The 21,041-nt window shown below is 40.5% G+C and overlaps 1 protein-coding gene across 3 annotated transcripts in view; it reads left to right on the top strand.

Annotated features, from left to right (window-relative positions):
• LOC145337821 (ERC protein 2) overlaps positions 1 to 21,041 on the top strand; it is a 731,415-nt gene that overhangs the window by 639,089 nt on the left and 71,285 nt on the right. For 2 of the 3 annotated variants that reach the window (XM_080182675.1, XM_080182674.1), the window contains one exon: positions 14,454 to 14,642. In XM_080182675.1, coding sequence (XP_080038801.1) covers positions 14,454 to 14,642 — 189 coding nt within the window. Of the gene's footprint in view, positions 1 to 14,453; positions 14,643 to 21,041 lie in introns of those variants that run through there. The other variant, XM_080182676.1, reaches the window with a different exon arrangement.

Here is a 21,041-nt window from a genome sequence, read left to right as displayed (position 1 = left end):
TGATTATTTTGGACTTTGAGTGGTCTGGTTAGTGGTCGATGCTTGTGATTATTTTAGACTCTGAGTGGTCTGGTTAGCGGCTGATCCTGTGCTTCAGCAGTCATCAGCAGCCAGTAATTTAGACTGATCCTATTTAATTTCATGGGTGTCCTGGAAAGTTTGCCTGTCCTCATTCACTCAGCTTAGCTCTGGGACAGATGCTTTCTGTCTGACATCTTTTTACTCAACATCAAGGGATGTTTTGCAAAAAGGGGAAGGAATGTTTTGTAAAGGCGAGGAGAATGTTGTGGACACGTATGCAGTAGTTACTCCAAGATCTTTTGCTTTGTGAATGTGATACTCTGTCCATGTGCTAAGGACTTACATTCACAGCTAGTTAATAGTTTGAGAGGTTTGTGTCTTGCCTGTTTTTTTCCCCTGATCCTTAAAAGTTGAAGACAGTGAACAGAAATGTCCAGAATTAGCACAACACAGAACATCGGTTAAAGCTCGGGTTATGCAGGCCAACCAGATGACAAAATGTCTGGATATTCTGGCACATAAATTCCTCACTCATTTAAAAAAAAACTGCAAGAAAGTGGAACTTGTCTACATGTTGGACCTTATAGTAACACATTTCAGAATTGTAAGACAAGGACAGTCACTTGGAAATAGGGAAGGCACCTCAATGCAAAAATCCGTACATTATGAGGTGGGCAAGTTAAAAGGAGATTTGATAGAGATATTCAAAATAATGAATGGCTTGAATGGTAACTAAAGAGAAGCTGTTTCCAGTGGAAGCAGGGTTAGTCACCAAAGGATAGATATTTGAGGAAAGCAAAAGAATCAAAGGCAAAACCAGTTATTGTGATCTGGAATGCACTGCCTGAAAGGGTTGTAGATTCCGATTCAATATTCAAAAGAGAGTTGAATAAATACTTTGAGGGGTTGGATACAAGGCTACAGGGAAAGAGTAGGGGAATGGGATTAACTGGATAACTATCAGATAGTAAAATGTCTGACAACACCAGGTTTTAGTCCAACCGATTTATTTGATAGTAAACTCACAAGCTTTCGAGGGGACTTACTTGTGAGCCTCGAAAGCTTGTGAGTTTACTATCAAATAAATCGGTTGGACTAAAACCTGGTGTTGTCAGACTTTGTACTGTGTTTAGCCCAGTCCAACGCCGGCATACCCACATCATGATAACTATCAGATAGCCAGTACAGTTACAATGAGTCAAATGACCTCATGTGCTGCCTGATTTGCTGTAAAGGCACAGGTTAATTGTTTCATTGTACCGATTGCCATTGTCAATCCCTTCTCCTGTCGTCTTAAATTATTGGAGCAAAAGGGGCATTTCGTAGAATAGAATCCCTGCAGTGTAGAAGGAGGTTATTTGTCCCATTGCGTCTACACTGACAGAGACAGAGCGTCACACTCAGGCATTACCCAGTAGCCCCACGTATTTACCCCATGAATCCCCCTAACTTGCACATCTTTGCACCCTAAAGGGCAGTTTACCATGGCCAATCCACATCTTAGACTGTGGAAGGAAACCGGAGCACCCAGAGGCAAACCATCCAAATGTGGGAAGAATTTGCAGACAGCTACCCAAGGCTGGAATCAAACTGAGGTTTCTGGTGCTATGAGTCAGCAGTGCTAACCACTGTACCATTGTGAGGGACAGCACAGTGGTACAGTGTTTAGCAATGCTGTCTCACAGCACCAGGGACCCGGGTTCAATTCCTGACTTAGGTCATTGTCCGTACAGAGTCTGCATGTTTTCCCCATGTCTCTGTGGGTTTTCTCTAGGTGTTCTATTTGCCTCCCACAGCCCGAAAGACGCGCTGGTTGGTGCGTTGGCCAAGCTAAATTCTCCCTTAATGTACCCAAACAGGCACTGGAGTGTGGCCACTAGGGGCTTTTCACAGTAACTTCATTGTGGTGTTAATGTAAGCCTACTTGTAACACAACTTAAACTTTAAACTGTGCCACCCACTAATATGAAAGAAAATGCTTTGAATATAGATTCTTCTAAAACAAAATTGGATGACCTTGATTGCTTTGCACAGACAGATGGATTTCTATTTTGGGTTCCAACTGGTTTCCAAGCTTTCTATGGGTTAAGTGTTTCCACTCTGTACCAATTTGCAATAGAACAGTTTGAAACTTGAATATTTTTTTCTACACTTTCGTAAAAGTTTACTTGCATTGATACATTTAATATAATGTCTAAATGACTTAAAATTGTCACATTGAGACCATTCCTTGTTTGAAATTTTCAATGATTGAAATCAGCATATCAATAATAAAGACTTCTGAAATATCGGCCAACCTCCGGTTAAAGATATGGCAGCTTGGTTTGACACATGCTGCAGCAGGAACAAATCAAAAACACATTTGACAGTTTTGAACTTGGTCTAAGAGCAATCAAAACTGAAGGTTTTTTTTGCTCCACTGATTACGTGAGACAAGAATTAGACTCGAGCGTGAGCATTTCTTTATAATCTATTCTGTGTTGCTAACAATTTACAAATTCTGTTTTTTTTAAAAAAAACACATCATTTGTAATTGTGGTCAGAAATGCTCCACTTCTCATTTGTACGCAAATCTGGAAACCAGATACTTGGATGTTAAGTGCAGTAAGTTGTCTACAATATTTAATCCTTTTAAGCCTTTAAATAAAGATGCATATTTGAAGGATTGCGGTATTCATGAGGTAAACCAATAACTGAGAGAAAAAAAACTGATAACAGTTTGAGTGCAGCTATTGTAAATCTGTGGTTATACCTAAGGAAAAACTTGTTTTGAGCCTTTTCCATTTTGTTTACAACAGGCATTCTGCTTCAACCTTTTGTGCAATCTATTAAAGCTAGGTGACAGGAAGGAGATCAGTTTCTCTATGACTTTTTAATCAGTTTGGTATTTACTCACTAGTCTGGATGGAAGCTTGGCTTTGTGATGACAGACTTTGCACTGAGATAAAGATCTAAGATTCCTATTGCAGAGCTTTGTCTTCCACCACTGAAATCCATGCCACTATTACTTATATTGATTGTATTTCTTTTAATTACAGTTAGCTTTTTAAGGGCTACTCGTTCGATACAGTTAATTTCCTTGGCTTAGCTTGGTCTACAAAAATCGAAAGATTGGGGTTCCTCAGCAGATGTTTTATTCAGAAATGTCTGTATTTAGATATCAGCTAAATAATATATTCGATCATCTCAGATCAGTCATTTCAAGAGCTAATTATGAATTGTCAAAATATTGAATAGTACTCTTCAGGGGATTACAGGACTGTTAACCTTTTGGATCATTTTAAATATATTAAGGAACTCTGAAATAATCATACAGCGCAGAAAAGGCCCCTCGGCCCATTGAGTCTGCACTGACACATTAGAAACACCCGAACCCCCGCCCGATCCCATCCGCTAGCACTTGGCCCATAACCCTGAATGTAATGACGTGCCAAGTGCTCATCCTACTGCTTTTTAAGGTATGCGAAGCAATCCGCCTCTACCGCCTTCCCAGACAATGCATTCCCGACTGCCACCACCACCTGAGTAAAAAAAAACTTTTTCTCACATCCATCTGCCCCCTCCCCCCAAACCTCCTGCCCCTCACCTTAGAATCCCAACCGTCAAAAGGAGGCCATTCAACCCATCGAGTTTGCACTGATCACAATCCCACCCAGGCCCATTCCCATAAACCCACATATTTACCCTGCTAATCCTCCTGACACTAAGTGGCATTTTAGCATGGCCATTCAATTTAACCTCATCTTTGGACTATGGGAGGAAACAGAAACACCCTGAGGAAACCCATGCAGACATGGGGAGAATGTGCAGAATCCACACAATCACCCAAAGCCGGAATTGAACCCAGGTACATAGCGCTGTGAGGCAGCAGTACTAACCACTGTGCCACCATGCCACCCCACCTTCAAGCAAAGTCTTCTTGTGACTGACCTTTCAACTGAGGGGAACAGCTGTTCTTTATCCACTTTGTCCATGGCCTTCATCATCTTCTACACCTCATAGTAATCATCAGTGAACAGAAAGTATTTGAATTTACCTGTACAAGGAGCTTTAGAAGAGAGTTTCCTCACACACACACACGAGTGCCTCACCCACCCACCCTTCCCTTTCACCCCAGCTCTGCGATGTTGTGGGCAGACAAGCTGAATTTGCTGAGCTAGGTCATTGAAATGGTTCAGTCGCCAACCAGCCTCCTGGCAGAACTTTTGCCCAGAAATGATCGGTCTGAAAGTTCCAAGCTGCTTACCCCAGGGAGCAGCAGGAAGATCTACAACTCAGAATTCTGGTTGGTCATTGCTTTTCTTTAAAAAAAAGAATTAAACCCACTTAGTTCTTACTAGCAAGCATCCCCCTACATCCCAGAGAGAGGCTCCAGCACACAGCCCAACGTCAGGTTTTGTGGAGCGCCTAAGCTGCAATGCAAGAAATGATTGCAGATGTTGGAAATATCCCCCCACCACATCTGCATATTGCAGTCACAGGCTCAGTCTACTGCTTAGCAAAAGAACTGCAACCCAAGGACAATTTAAAAGGAATGTAGATCTGATGTCACCAACATCTGTCCACATTTAGTTAAAATCGGGACAATCGGTCCCCTTATGTTTGTTTGAAAGTCTTTACTACAACAGGAATTTCAGGCTGGGGTTACAAACATCTTATTGAGCGCAGAGAAGTACAGTGCAACGGAGGATTATCCCATCCCAAAGACACTGGGGTGACATGGTGGCACAGTGATCAGCATTGCTGCCTTATAGCGCCATAGACCCAGGTTCAATTCCCAGCTTGGGTCACTGTCTGTGTGGAGTCTGCACATTCTCCCCGTGTCTCTGTGTGGGTTTTCTCCAGGTACTCCGGTTTCCTTCCACAGTCCAAAAGACATGCTGGTTAGTTGGCCATGCTAAATTCTCCCTCAGCGTACCTGAACAGCGTGGCGACTAGGGGATTTCTATAGTAACTTCATTGCAGTGTTAATGTGAGTTTACTTGTGACACTAATAAATAAACTTTAAACATACTGTTCAAAGTTTGTAGCCACGTGAGAGTTAATATCAGCATGAAGGAGGCTGATCATAACTACTGCAACACTTCAAAAGCCAATTACATTTTTCTAACATGAAAATCGCAAGAGCTAACCAAGATTTGTTTAATGAACCTGAGGGCAAGTCTTCAAAGCAAAGTCTATGGTTTAACCATTGCTGGGGCCATTGCCTTTGAACTGAGAAGTAGTTGATCCTAGGTTAGGTTGATCTTTCAGCTGCCTTCCTAATCTCATGAAAAAGGTCTGAACATCAAGTGTTGCCCCCATGTGAAAGTGACAGGTTTGGATAAAAGTGATATATAGTTACAAATACAACTCCTTTAACTATGCGTACCTGAATAAAAGCCGATAAATCCATGGATTAAATGTGTGTAGTGAATCTTAACCCATGAACAGTTCTTTTGAATCTACTTTATGGAGCAGTCAGTCAAATTGGAATGGATTAAATAATTTTGCTTTGCTAAGTAAACTGAAAGAGCAGGTTTCATGTTGGATCTTTCAGACTCTTGATATATTCTAGACTTAAGGACAAATTGAACTGAGCTGCTAATGTTGATTTTAACCAGTTGCTGTCATCAGTCTTCCTTTGCCCCAAAAATGAGACTAAAGTTTGAAATACTGTTGAAAATATTGAGTGCACAGGGTTAAAGAGATTATTGTGATAGATTGTGAAGTAAATGTGTGATAATGTGCACGTACTTCATCATGAGTATACAGACAAGGTAGGGTTACATTTTTTACATTGTCAGTTTCTTTGTCCTGTGAATGGTGTTCTCTGAGTGCCGCACACAAGTTTTCACACTTTCCAGTCACATTCTGAATATGCCGTTAAAAGCAGCTGAGCACAGTACTTCCACCGGTCAAAGTATCCTCGTGTTCCTGGATAATGATTATATATGATGTGGAGATGCCGGCGTTGGACTGGGGTCGGCTTAATGATTATGTAGCAAATTAGTGTGTGATGCTGATGTTGGAAGAATATGCCTTAATGTGAAGAAAACATTGAACCATCCTTAGCCATGTAGTCATCTCAAAAATCGAATCAATCACCTGTATCATAATATCCTGCAGGACGTGCGTTTGCAAGCAGATTTGACTTCTGACAAAGCTCTCAGCCACTTCGAAGGAAAAACAGCAGCTTTAAAAATGAATTAATAGAATATGTTATCCAGTTGTGATTCACAGAACATACTAAAAATGTAAAAGGCAAATTTAATAAGTTTATTTAAGCACAACATGGCAAGCCAGTACTTGACAGGATTTATTTAGTATATCCATACAGTCTGCTGTTTACAGTGTCTCTCTTTATCAGAATTAATCACATGTTTGAAGAACCTTTGTATCCTTGACCTTTAATTAAATTCAGCTGTTCTGCAATTTCTTCTTTTATAAAAAAATCCTTAGCTTAGAATGCAAGTCAAGCCTTTGATAACAGGTTGTCACAAAACAGTTTTGAAGTTTGAAGAGTTTGAACCAAGTATTTTGTCAGGTGCATACAAATACAGTATTTCTAACCTTTGCATTTGATCTGTCTTTGGATAAGAAAAGTGTGATGGACATAGGTTTATTTCTGTGTCATCTTATAAAATATTTCTGTTATCTGGAATCGTAGTTGAATACACTGGGATTTTTAATGGATTTACATAGACTGTAGCTGTAGAAATTTCCGTCATCTTGACATAAGGCCCTGGGTGTGAGTAATTGTCAACAGTGGACTGGGAGCTGAATGCTGATGCAAAGATGCCTCTATTGATACTATGCTCTGAATTCTGGATCCTGCCAGGTTAAAATTGCTGCGCTTAAAACCTTAGATAACGTGGGCAATTTTGTCACTGCGAGCAGAGAAATAACCATCATCCGAAGACATGCTGGTCAGGTGTGTTGGCCATGGTAAATTCATCCTCAACGTACCCGGACAGACGCTGGAGTGTTGTGACTAGGGGATTTTCACTGTAACTTCATTGCAGAGTTAATATATGCCTACTTGTGACACTAATAAATAAATGTAAACTCATCTGCAAGGGCTTACTGAGGGTGTCTTGTAGGAGGACATGGTTGTTGGCTCAGATTTAACACCTGTTGCACAAGGAGCCTGCTTTAATCTGACGAAAGTGTTTTTCTCAAAGAGTGTGGCCTTCACATCAAAGGAAATGAGGAGTTTATCTGAATGGCAATCCTAGTAGTACTGTACATTGTCTCAATCTAACGATATTTTCACGTCACAGCGGTGAAATAGAACCTTGGGGGACGGGAAATACCAGGGTCTATCTTAGAAAGATCAACAGGCTCAATTTAAAGATTGTAAAAGCATGCATATGCTTTTGTTGTTTTATCTTTCTACTGAAGAGGACAAGAGTGAGTCATTGACAACGTATATGGAACATTGGTGTGATGTAACTCATTAAAAGACTAATAGTTAATCCTATGACATGTGAGGCCATTCGCTCCATGCATAAGGTTATAAATCTTGGATCATAGGAGGCATGAGTCTGCCAAGGAAGTTGCGTTTTGAATTGGACATGTATAAAGACCATTGGAAGAGTGCCCAACTTGTAATTATTTGCATCTGTGTGGGATAAGTTTCAACTGCAGACCTAAAATACACTATTCAAAGGAAAGTAAATTACCAGAAGCAAACACCAGCAAAAAATGAGGCCAGAGCTCAGAAACACAGGGACGGAAAATTGGAATTGGCTCATTCAGAAGAGTGAAAAAGGACAGCACATGTAAGAAGAAGCTCAGCATAAGGAGGAAGGAAATGAGCGATGCTATTAAAATGAGAAGAGCCAAAAATAAGCACAGTGGAAACATGATGCTGAGTGGAAAAAATTGAAAAGAATGTATGTTTATATGGCACCCATAATATTTTGAAATCTCTATTGTATAGAATTGTGTGCAAAGGAATGATTGCTGAACCAAAAGCAAAAATGAGGAGAGCTCATCAATTGTTTGGTCAAAGGGATGGGATTTAAAGAGGATGGGGAGGCTGAGAGAATACCAGGCCATGGGGCCGAGGGCACCGAATGTACTAATACCACTGATGGAGCAAAAGGAGGGGTGTAGTACAAGAATCCAGTGTCAGAGGAATAAAATGTTGGGAAGGAATTGAAGACTTGAATTTATCGTGAGCACTGGACATCTTAATGCACTTTACAGCCAATTAAATTCCCTTGTAGAGTAATCGCTGTTGTAGTGTAGGGAACAGGATGGAGTTGTAGGTTTTAGATAATGTATTGGAGATTTTTAAAACTAATTGGCAGCACGGTGGCCACTGCCTCACAGCGCCAGGGACCTGGGGTCAATTCTGGCTTTGGGTGACTGTCTTGTGTGGAGTTTGCATGTTCTCCCCGTGTCTGCATCGGTTTCTTCCAGGTGCTCTGGTTTCCTCCCACAGTCCAAAGATGCGTAGGTCAGGTCAATTGGCCATGCTATATTCCCCCTTAGTTTCATCTTGCATCTGCTGCACTTATCCTTCACAGTGGCAGAGGTTGTAATTTGTAAAGCGCTGTCAAATGAATCATGACAACTTGCTGCAGTGCATTTTGTAGATGGTGCGTCCTGCTGCCATTGTGTGCAAATGGTAGAGAGATTAAGTTGAAATGTTTTGGAGGAAGATTATGTCAACCATATGAAACACTGTAGGTTCAGCAGGATGAGAAAGACTAATGCATCATGGTCACAGCCGCAGTAAGTGCAATTTCAGGTGTGTGGCAGCAGGAGAGACTTGTAGAGTTTCAATCAGTGATTTGTTACAGATGTGGTCATGACATCATGTTTAGTGTCTTCGGAGAGGAAAGGGAGATTGCATAAGTAGTCTTTGTTCGCAAGAACAGAGGGATTAAGGAAATTATTTTTCAGGAAAGAGAGGTTTGTAAAGAGACCAAGTCTGAGCAGAATGAATTTACAATGTTAGCCAGAATAGGAGTCACTATTACAGTTGATGGTATGAAGACAAAAATAACTAACGTGTCACTGTCCTCCTGCTCAAAGACTTTCTCTCAGTCGTGCAGTGTTACTGATGAACGATGACTGTTTGTACACTAAAACACGTAAAAGGTTTGCATGCAGAGGAATAAGATTTATTTAAAAGTGGATTTCATTCCTTATATTAGATACTATTTAAGGTGTATGGAAAGGAAAATTAGGTGATTTAAAAAGTGCAATCTATATCATGTCTGTAAGAAATATATAACGATTTTCATGTATCACTTATCCCCAAACCACTTCAATCAGTGTCAAATTGATAGATGGCTGGTCATGACCCTTTTTATAGTACTAACCAGGCCAACAAATTAGCATTTTTTATCACAATTTAAAGCACAAGTTTATTTGTGTACCCCAACTACTAGTTGACTTAAACGCGTTTGCATTATCTATCATTTATATATTACTTGTAATCACCAGAGGTTAGAGGGTAGAGCATTAAAGTAAGAGAGTATGATTAAAACTTTAAGTGCTGTTACTTAAATAATCATCATTTATGATTTTCTTCATACCAGACATTGCCGTTACACAAAACCACCTGCAGTTGTCTGACTGGATAGAATGAGCAGTGAAAAATGATGAGTTTTGTGGCATGTTGCATGCTTGAAGACTTTCTAATCACCGCTTCAGATTGTATTGGTAACTTATTCTGCACACTTTCCTAAAATCATTTTAAAGACATCCTACTTCGTCTTCACGAAGCAGCACTTTTCAACTGCTCTCAGTGTCTAGATCAGTTCCCCCAATTATTTGATAGGTTTTTAATAGATTGTGGAACAAAATAAGAAAGGAAAAATTTGCTTGGTGGCAACCTGTGCCAGGGGAAGTGCCAAGCCACTGCCTGGGCTTTTTGCTCACCCTGGGGACTCTACTCACCTTTGCGCTCCTGGAGGGAGCCCCACAATAGGTTCATATTGACGAGGTTTAAAAATACAGCAAGGGAGGAATATATAGTTTGGGGGGGGGGGGGGTGCTGTAAATTGTATTAAAATATATTAAAATAATAAAATTCTCACACTTTGTGGACATGAACCTCGCTACATCACTAGCGAGGACCGTGTTTCCCGATTCTCTCCGGACTTTCAGCCTCCTTTGCTGTGCTGTCTGATGGTGAATGCAGGCTAAAATTGCCCCCTGTGGACGATATATTTGCCATGCATCCAAAGGGCGGGAGCAGCTGACAGAATGTTTCATGCACCTCCTGGCTTCATTTCTTTTGGATGAAGCTGCAGAGTAGCCGGCACTAATTGTTTGTGGTAACAGGAATCGGCATTCAGGGTTTGACAAATTTTTCTGGCTCCAGGAAGAGCAGAAACGGGGGGGATTCAGTCCCAAGCTGGATAGCAACCAGAAGTATTTTTGTGGAGCCAAGTGGAGTCCAAATGTCCCTTCTGCCTCCACAAAATGGTCCGGTAAAAATTGGTGTGGCCATTTCTTGAGCAGCCTCCAGTGATCCCTTCTAAAGAAAGGGGGCTCAGCCGCTCTAGACCTGGTGCAAACAGATATGTTCAAATGTGTGCCCGAATTCTGTATTGGGGAACCCCAACCAGCGTTAGGATCCTGGTTTCCATCAGCAAAGCCACCTATTTCAAGAGGGTGTCCTTACCTACTATAGGGTGTTGCTTACAGTTTGGTAGGTCTGAAGAAGTCTTCATAGTCATACGTGAATTAACTGTGTCTTTATCGATTCTTAGGAGCTATTTACAAATATACAGTAAAGAATACAAGCAAGGAGCTATTTCCATGCTTGCTGGTACACACAGATCTATCCAACACACAACTGACCTTGGGTGTGGGTTTTGTGTTTTCTTGCATCGCTTTGTGGGCAATACTACACTCAGTCCCACGTTAAGCTCATGTGTGCCCTTATGCTATACCAACTGAAAGGAGCCTGTTTCCAATATGATGACCGATATATTTGTAGAATAGACATCAGAAATCACAATCCAAAATGCATCTCTCAATCATTCATTTTGCATTCCAAAAATGGGTGAAGGCAGTTTGAAATTCTTCCCGATATGGCAGAATTTGCACATGCACAAACAATGCCACATCCACCTTTCTTGTCCCTCCACTACGTAAGTGCTGTAACTGCTTAATTGACAGCCAGTTCTGAATGAGTCAAAATTTGTACCAGTTGAACATTGGGAAGATAAAGCTATTAGCACAGACAGGAGGGAGTTAATTTAAAAAGCAGTACTTTCTCCTCCTGCCATCCATCTTTAAACAGAAAGATGTTTTGTTTTGTTTCCTTCTTTATCAGTGGTAGCGTATTTCCAATTCCTTGCCTTTTGTGGGATCTCGTTTTCTATTAATAACCGCACAGCAAACTCATGATCAAATGAACTCAAAGGGTTAGTTTATTTGCACACACTCAAAATGCAAGAGCAGGTTTGCAACATTCGTACAGTAAAAGAGGCGGATAGAGAAAAGAAGAGCCTATGTTACAGACACCACGGAGAAAATAAATATTGGTTCACATCGGTTCCAGAATGCAGAATCAAAGTCCAATGAGGCATTCTGTGATGGAAGTCAGCAAACTGAGGCTTCCCAACTTACAAGGTCGTTTACTTCCACACCCATAACTTATCAGACCCTTAACCATCCTCTGCTTAAACCATCATTCGTGCATCTGTTCCGGCTGGATTCAATATTTTCAATGCTTTGCCATCTGCCCTCCTCTACACTTCAGCTTAATCTACAATTGGCACATATTCCAATCCTATAACTAGTTCCAGTTAATTATCGCTCCTGTCCTTGCTGATCTATGTTGGCTTTTGATCTTCAACACATCCAAATTAAAGTTCTCATCCTTGTGCTTAGATCCCACCAGGGGATCATCCTTACCTTTGTCTTTAAACCAACCCCCACACACCCTCGACCCACCAGCCTGACAACCATTCTGGAACTTTCCGTTCCTCCGATTCCACTGTCTTTTGCTTCCCTTCAATCAGCATTGAAGATTGTGCCTTCAGCTCTTCTTATTTCCTCCCCAAACTACTTCATTGCCCTCTCCTAATTTAAGACCCTTGTTAAAACCATCTCTTTGATTAAGTTTTTTGGCCACTTCCCCTAATTTCTTCTTTTTTGACTTTAGATTTGTCTCATTGTTCCGCTGTGCAGCACTTTGGAACTTTATTTTACATGAAATACTTTGTGCAAGATCATACGTCTTTAATTATCAGTCATTTCCAAATGCATTTTTTTCTGGGCTGGGTGGGACATTAATTAGGACACTTACAGATGTTATTTGTATTCAGCCAGACCTGATGATTAGTTGCAATTATAAGGTGTTATTAAAATGGCAGTTTTTTCGCACAGATTGTGCATCTGTGCGCCAGATTACTTCATCTAGAAGATATTTCAAAAAGTAGGTCTCTGATTCCACCTTCAGGAACATGTACATGGACACCACCTTTTTTGCAATTGGGGAAGTATATAAATGTGAATGTAAAAGCATCTATACCTCCATAGTCATGGTAGCAATGTAAATAGACAACTCAAAAGTACACTATGAATCTGGAAAATCTGGAGTGATTAAAGGCTGCATTCAGCTGTTCTTCGCAAGGGTATCATGAGTATTCTAGCTTTTGGATGTAGAAATATTAGTCTTTGGGATTTATTATTCGAACATAATACAAAGCACTTTTTTTTCGACGTGATCTGAGACCATGGTTGTGGAATTTGACTTGCTTTAATTGTACTAGAGTGGTGCTTAATTATGGTTGCGTTTCAAAGTCACATCAGGATTATAAAATGTATATAATTGGATTTGTCAAGTTTAAAGCATTAACTTGACATGATATTTTGTTTACAATCTCTTTTACATCTGATGTTCTAGGTAAAGTATTGCAGCTCAAATCCCTTCCCGTTCAAGAATACTCAGCATGATTTGTACCCAAACAAAATTAATTTGTGTGTTTTTATTTTGTATCTAATAATGGCAGGGAATAAATCAACTTGGATAACTTGTGCTTAATCTTGGGAGGGATGCCAACTGACATATATATCTTTTCCATACTCCAACTAATTCTAAAATATGCTACACAACTCTGACAAACTTTCTGATTGTTATATTTAAAAAGAAATACCAAAAAATATTATAAATGATGTTTCCACTTTTGTCTTTAAAAGATATGGAGGCGATTCTCTCAAAAAAAATTGAAGTGTCGAATTTGTGTAAAAGCTGTTTTTCTCAGTGGGAATTTCAAAATGAATCTGTGTACTGCAGAGTTCATTACTGTGAATTAGTCCAAAAATCAGTGGGTGGGGCCTATTCCAGCTAGAGAGGCCGGCAGCATAGCGCTGAGCGGGCCACTGCGCGTGCACTGATTTGTTAGCGCCAAGATTGGCGCATATACAGTGGCCACTGTTTGCTGGCCAGCCCCGCGACCCCTGAATCGCCAACAATGCAACCCAAGGTGGCATTGCCCAGGGGGCATCCCTACCACCCGACCCTCTGGAGGGTGCCATTGATTGCCCCTCTTCACTCCAGCAGGGTCGAGTCGCCAGTGGGGAGCAATACTAAACCCCTAAAATACTCCTGGTGGGGGATGGGGGGAAGGAGGAGAGAGGCTAGCGGGCCCAGAGACTTCAGTCCCGAGACCGCTAATGAGATTCAAATTGTATGGAGATGCTAATTTAAATAAATTTTTCAGCTCTGTGCCTATTTCTGGCACGGAGCTGACAGTGCTGGAAATCTAGCTATTAGATAAGCATGGAGGCCATGACGCCCTGTGGGGAGCCCGCGAAACGGCCTCCACTGAGTCACCCAGCCAGCAGAACAGTGGGTTGGGAGAATCGCCCCCTCAACATGGGTAAAACTGTGCAAAGCACAAACTGAGCACCTTTATGAGGAAGCAGTTGTGAATAATTACTGACACTCCCTTGTACCTCACTTCCAATGTCTACTCTTTATTGTCGTCTTACAGTCACTGTTGCTGTAAATTGCATTTGAAGATATATCTGTTGACCTTAGGTAGTTCTGAATTCCAGTGAAAATGTTTTACGATTTGTTTATCATTTCTGATATAATTTATCAGTATCTTATTAGGGAAACGGTTTTTTTTTATAATTGAACATAATTAAGTTTACAAATTGTTCACTAATCGGTTCACTAATTGTTGCTATCAAGCTTAAATTACAGATTACGTCAAAATTTTTAAACGTGCAACAAACGCAAACGCCATTATTTTGCAATATTTCAGTTTCGATAAAATATTCCTAACATCTGGAGTTTCAAGTTTTGGTGTATTAGCTAAGATGAGAAACCAATTGCAAAATAAATGCTTGCACAAGTGATCAGGAGAAAGATCGCGTGTTTGAAAAGCCCAAAACTGTTTCGAGAGATAAGATGTGGTACTGTACTTCTCCTTAATTCTCGGCAGTAACTCAATCCTGTTTCATGTTAGATGATCCAGTCACTGTTGGAGGCATTCAACCACCGCATCAAATTAAAACTGTACATCGATCACCTGACCGCACTTTGCCTGGAGCGGAATCCACAAGTCTTGGCAGGATTGCCATCATTACCAGTCAACGAGGAAGAAGAGGATGAGGTTTCCCGGGAGCGTCAGTTGCAAAGTTTGACACCTGAACAGGTGAGATATTCTAATTACATCCTTCACAGGATTGCCCTGTGTGTTGCAGTGTTGCTCGAGACCCTACAGCTGGGGAAAGCAAGATGTCAACAAAGCACTTCACCTGGTTAGAAATGTTAACTTTTTTGTTAAACTCAAGGATGACAAAGACTGTGCTCTTCACAATTGATTGTAAGGCTTTAAAATCTGTGTTAGCTTTGTAAACTTAAATTTGATTAGTGTGAGTTTGATGGCTAAGATTGAATGAGTGAGCAACGTGTATGTATCTGTTATGGAATAATTTACCAATGGTTCACCTGAACTTTTTGTAGTATAAAAGAATGAGAATGGTATTCTTATTGTGCTTCTGAACACCGAGAATGGGAAGATATTAGAGAATTTGTTGCATAGGTATTTGACCTCTTCACCCAAGCCATGCTGAGTAGTATCAGTAAATCGCAAAGAATCCATTGAAGTGCTGCACCATTGAAAATAAAAAGAAGTTTTCAGAATTTGCTGCTTCACCATCATAAAAGTTAAGCAATCTGAACATATGCACCAGTGGGTACACAAAGCAACTTTGAGCTATTAAATAGCTCATTATGTAGCTTTTAATCCAGTCACATGGGAAACTACAAACTGTAACAACAGCTCATGAAATGTGAAACTATGGGAACAGCTGAGTAAATGCAAACACATTCTGATTTTAGAAAGCTGATAATATGAAAGATAACTGAGAGAACCCCTCTGTTGTGGTTACGTTGAAAAGTGGCCGGGTTTTTTAAAAAATGTGCAACATTCTTTTTCTACTTTCCAGAAGGAAGCGCAGATTTTATTTTCAGTAGTGGAGTTTTTAAATGAAGTTCTAGATCCTCATCCGTGTATGAGCCCTGTGTGCTATTTACGTAGCAGGTCAGCTTCAACGAGAGATCTTTCAGCCCACAGAAAGCCAAGAATGTGAAAAGCACACCTTTGCAACAATCCCATTCACTACAGAAAACAAGGTTTCTGTGGTTGCTTCACTGGCAACAAAGGCAGAAAGTGTGTTTGCAGAGGGGAGCAGCTAGTTTTTTTCTGACTGCTGACAGGCTATGTGCTTTATCCTGCCTATACAAAATACTGAAGTGCTCAACGGTCTGTACAGACCTTCCCATTCATTGCAAAGAGATGAATCTTTTAGCAATATATTACACATCAAATTATTTAACTGTACCCATGTACAGTTGGAAACACAACTAGCTACTATAAAACCACAATTTGTACAAAATCAAAGCCTGGGTCTTCATATTATACTCTTGCTTCCTGATGCAACATTTGTCTCTATTCTTTCAAGTAAGTTTTTCAATGATGGCACAGTTGCACAATGGTTAGTACTGCTGCCTCATGGCATCAGGGACCTGGGTTCAATTCCAGTCTCGGGTGGCTGTCTGTATGGAGTTTGCACATTCCCCCGTGTCTGCATGGGTTTTCTCTGGGTGTTCCAGTTTCCTCCCACAGTACAAAGATGTGCAGGTTAGGTGAATTAGCCATTGCCCCTTAGTGTCCCAAGATGAGTAGGTTGGGAGGATTGGCAGGGTAAATACTTGGGGTTATGGGGAACAGGCCTGGGTGGAATTGCCCCTTAGTGTCAGGAGGATTACATGGGGTTACAAGGATATGGCCTAGGTGGGATTTTGCCAGTGCAGATCTAGTGGGCTGTATGGCCTCTTCCTGCAATAAAGGGATTCTATGATTCAATGATTAATGTACATCAAGAACTCACACCCCAAAGTAAAGAAATGCAGATGTCATTTTGTGGTTCTGATATTTCTTGGAACGCAACGGAGAGGTTCTTACTCAGATACGTGGACTGGGATTTTCAGTTGTCCGTCGGGGCCAGAACAGGAGTGGACAGGCTTTAAAATTAATCCTCCCAGATGGCGTGTCACTGTCCCCACACCTTTAGGAACGCGCTAGAATTTTCAAAGTGACGGTGGGCGGAACATAGTGGGGAACCTGCTCTCCTCCAATTAAGGGTCCGTTAAGCTCCTTGAGGAGCTTGTTAACAGGCTGGGGAGGCCAAGAAGGCGATTTTCAATTTGTAAATTGCCTAACCCAAACAGTCTGCTGCGCATTAGTGTACAGCTGTCGAATTCAAAGCAGGCAGAAGTTAAAGGGTTTTTTTTATATGTGCTGAAAAGTTTGAGGACCTGGGGAATTTTGCATCAGATTGAGCACATTATCTTTCCTCGCGCCATTTAGGCTGCTTACGTGCTTTGAGGCTGCTGGCCCTCAAAAATGCGGCTTCCTCCTTTGCAAGGCAGTAGTATGTCCCCTCATGGCAGCCGGCTGCTTTCGCCACTCATGCTCAGCAGGCAGCTCCCACCCCCTGGAAACATTCAGCGCCATTCATTGGGCAATGAACTCACAGCCGGTCCAATAAGGACATTTACTTTTGAAGATAGCATGGTCTGGGAAATCATCCGGATGTCAGATTCCAGACCTAGAATTAAAAATTAAAGCCCATGGTATCTGATATTAAAAACACAAGGGTGTAAGTTAATATTTCTTGAAGTATTTATTTGAAAATACGGACTTATTGATCAGGTGTTGAATCTGTCAACAGGAAATAATTACATTGTTTTAACTCCTGACTTTCACAGGATATGAATCCTTGCTGGTTGTGTGTATGTATGTATATATAATATGTATATACACACACATAGTAGAAACCATAGTTTTGCTTGTCACTAAGATCGACAGGTAAGGGAAACCTTCTCCCTAAATTCTCAAAATGTCAGGCTTCTCAATGAGCTAAGTGACTTGCATGCACAAGGTCCAAAGGAATGTGCAAGGCTATGCAAAATACTGTTTGAATTTATTCCCTAATATTTGTCAGTTTCTTCTGAAAAACAAAGTCAAATTTTGTTTATAATCCAGAACCAGCTGGGCCTGGTAGATAACAACCATTGGACCATTTCTGGGTTAATTTTAAGATTGTTGCAGAATTGTAGTATGATGCAGGAATGTTGGTAAGTGAATCCAGTCCTCCTCCAACTTTAGCCAAGTGTTTCCAGCACTCATCCAACTTTAGAATTGAATTAAATGTTTCATAAAAATAAAAATGTTATGGTGGCAGTGTACTGCTCTCCCCATGAAGCAGTCTTTTTACACTGCCCACCATACAGCGAGGGTGAAAACACTGATCACTGAGGGAGCATTGTGTCATGAAGTCTTTATTTCAGTTAACTGCTTTTGATTTGGTTTATTATGGTCAAATGTATTAATATACAGTGAAAAGTACTGTTTCTTGTACGCTATACAAAGCATACTGTTCACAGAGAAGGAAACAAGAGTGCAGAATGTAGTGTTACAGTCATTGCTAGGGTGTAGAGAAAGATCAACTTAATGTAAGATAAGTCCATTCAAAAGTAGGGAAGAAGCTGTTCTTGAGTCGATTGGTACATGACCTCAGACTTTTGTATCTTTTTCACAAAGGAAGAAGGTGGAAGAGAGAATGTCTGGGGTGCCTGGGATTCTTAATTATGCTGGCTGCTTTGCCGAGGCAGCGGAAAATGTAGACAGTCAGTGGATGGGAGGCTGGTGTGCATAATGGATTGGGCTACATTCATGACCTTTTTAGCTTCTTGCAGTCTTGGGCAGAGCAGGAGCCATACCAAGCTGTGATACAACCAGAAAGAATGCTTTCAATTGTGCACCTGTAAAAGTTGGTGAGAGGCCGTGCTTGACACAGCACTGAAATTGGAAGTATGCTCAGCTCAGCAGCTGTTTTTCCCATGTTGTTTCATGTTATTTAAAGGCATCATAATCCTCTCAAACTAACACAGGGGACAAGCTAATACGAGGGTGGCACAATGCCACAGTGGTTAGCACTGCTGCCTCTCAGGGCTAGGGACCAGGGTTCAATTCCGGCATTGGGTGACTACCTGTCACATTTTCCGTGTGTCTGCATGAGTTTCTTCCGGGTGCTCAGGTTTCCTCCCACACTCCAAACATGTGTGGGTTAGGTGGATTGGCCATGCTAAATTGACTCTTAGTGTCAGGGGGATTAGCAGGGTAAATATGTAGAGTTACAGGGCCTGGGTAGAATTGTTGTCGGTGCAGCCCAGTTGGACCGAATGGCCTCATTTTGCGCTGTAGGGATTCAGTGATTCTACCATTCTTCTATAACATAAACAGTCTGTAAATTTAAAGGCCTAATGTGTAATAAGAGCGGGTTTAAACTTTAAGCTTTTTACACAATGAAATGGTAGATACCAATGGTAAAACTTCAAGTAAGAATTTTGCTAAACTTTCACAGAAAAGAATAGGAATTATAGATAACGCATTGTGATTCTTTAGCATTAAGAGCAGTGTAGATTTTAATTAGGTTACAAGTACATTACTAATCAATTCTACAAGTTACCTTTGATTACCTGCAAAGGTATTTGTATATACTAACTTGCACATTATCAGGCATTCAATTTAAATTCGCCCTTGCTATCCTGGTTCCTATCATCTTAGACCAAAATGCTTGCCAGCAGAATAATTGTACAAATGGAGATTAAGCACCGTTCTCACTCGTCATTAAAAAAAAGGACGCATTCTTACCACTAAAGTACCAGAGACCAAATGACCACCCTAGATTATCAATTGTTATAGACATGGCCAAATAAAATGCATTTTCTCAAAGTGGTCTGTGCACTAACAATTTGCACGTGTTTTTATGCAGCTCCCTTTTAATTTGTGAATGATTTAAAATAACCCAGCAGCAAAGCTTTAGTCTTAAACAAGGTTCAAATGAGTTTATCACAAAAACAATTTGATAAGTTAGTTAAGCAAAATTGATAAAATTATTCATTAATATACAGATACAAAGATTAAAATGCAGAGGGAAAAGAATGATGCTTCGAGTTGTGATTTCAGATCAGTCTCATGAGACATTGTTGTGGGACTGTTGCCAGACTAGACCCCAATAATGTTTCTATTTTGCCATAAGTGTGAGGAAATGATACTTCCTTCCAGGAAGGATTCCACAGACAAAGTAGGAATCTTCTATAGTTGAACAAACTTTACTTAATAGCACAGTTTAAATACAACTCTAACAAATGAAGCAACATAACTATTAACAGTTGAAAAATATTTAAAATTGAAAAGGAAACGACTTTCGAGCTTATAATTGTTCCAGTTCCAAATAAGCTCCATTCATGCATAAATCAAATCCAATTTAAAAAAAAGTTCACAAACCCAGTCATACATGCTTTAACATTTGTTAACAGTCTTGGACCTTTCGGAGAAAATTCCAGAAGCTTAAAAAATCCTAAGTTCAACCAGGCTTCAGCTGCACACTAACTGCTTTTTGCAAATGCTTTTGTTTTTCTCTGCTGCAGTTCCACATAACTCAATTACATGACCCTGTCAATCATTCTGATCAGAAATCTCAGGGGAACTTAAGTAAGCAAAGTCCATTGACTTTACTTAACATAACCACCTGCTAGACTACAATGAATAATTATCCTGCTCTCCCAGCATCTGAGCTGCATTCCCTCCAAATATACTGACTGTAGAATAAAGCTGAATTTTTAAACATTCTCCTTAAACACAAATATATATCATATCAATTGCACCATTATCCTCAGACAGGAAAACCACCCTCTGTGTCTTGCCCTGTTAGAATCTTTACGCTTCAACAATCCAGAGAGTGTAAACCTAACTCACTCAGTTTCTCACCATAGGACAACCCTCTCATCCTAGGAACCAAGCTAGCGAATCTTCTTGCTGCTGGTTCCTTATCCTTCCTTAGATAAGAAGACCCATAACTACACACCATGCTCTACATGTGGTCTCACTAAAGCCCTATGCAATGATCACAAAACCTCCCTATTTTGTACTCTAACCCTTCGCATTAAAGGCCAGTATGCCATTCGTCTCTCTAATTGCTTGCTGTACCAGCATACTATCTTCTGCTCTTTCTCGTACGAGTACTCTGAATATCAGCATTTAAAGGTTTCATGCCTTTGTAAAAGAAAAGATTCTGCTCTTCTATTCTGAAACCAAAGTGGATAATCTCATGCTTCCTCGTACTGTATTCCATCTGCCACCTTATTCTTTGTCCGCCCACCCACTTATTCTGTTGGTGGACAGGACTTCCAGTCAGGTGTGTTGATGAGGTCCCATGTAGACAGGCTTTAAAATAAAAGCTCCCTGATGGCATGTCAGTGATTTGACACCTCTGTGCCACACTGGAGTTTTCAAAGCAGGAGTAGATGGGATTGGAATCAGGAACATGCTTAACTCCAATTAACTACCTATCATACTTCTTGAAGAGATTTTTAATGGGCTAGAGATAGGCAGAAGAGAATGTAGACACCCTGGTGCACCTTAGTGCATAACTGTGAAGTTCAACGAAGAGAACAATTAAATAATGTTTTTTATGATGAA

The sequence above is a fragment of the Carcharhinus amblyrhynchos genome, chromosome 3 (assembly GCF_965287045.1).
Source record: "Carcharhinus amblyrhynchos chromosome 3, sCarAmb.v2.hapA, whole genome shotgun sequence".
Lineage (NCBI taxonomy): Eukaryota > Metazoa > Chordata > Chondrichthyes > Carcharhiniformes > Carcharhinidae > Carcharhinus > Carcharhinus amblyrhynchos.
The sequence above is the reverse complement of the archived record's forward strand: the minus strand, read 5'-3'. Positions and strand labels throughout refer to the sequence as shown.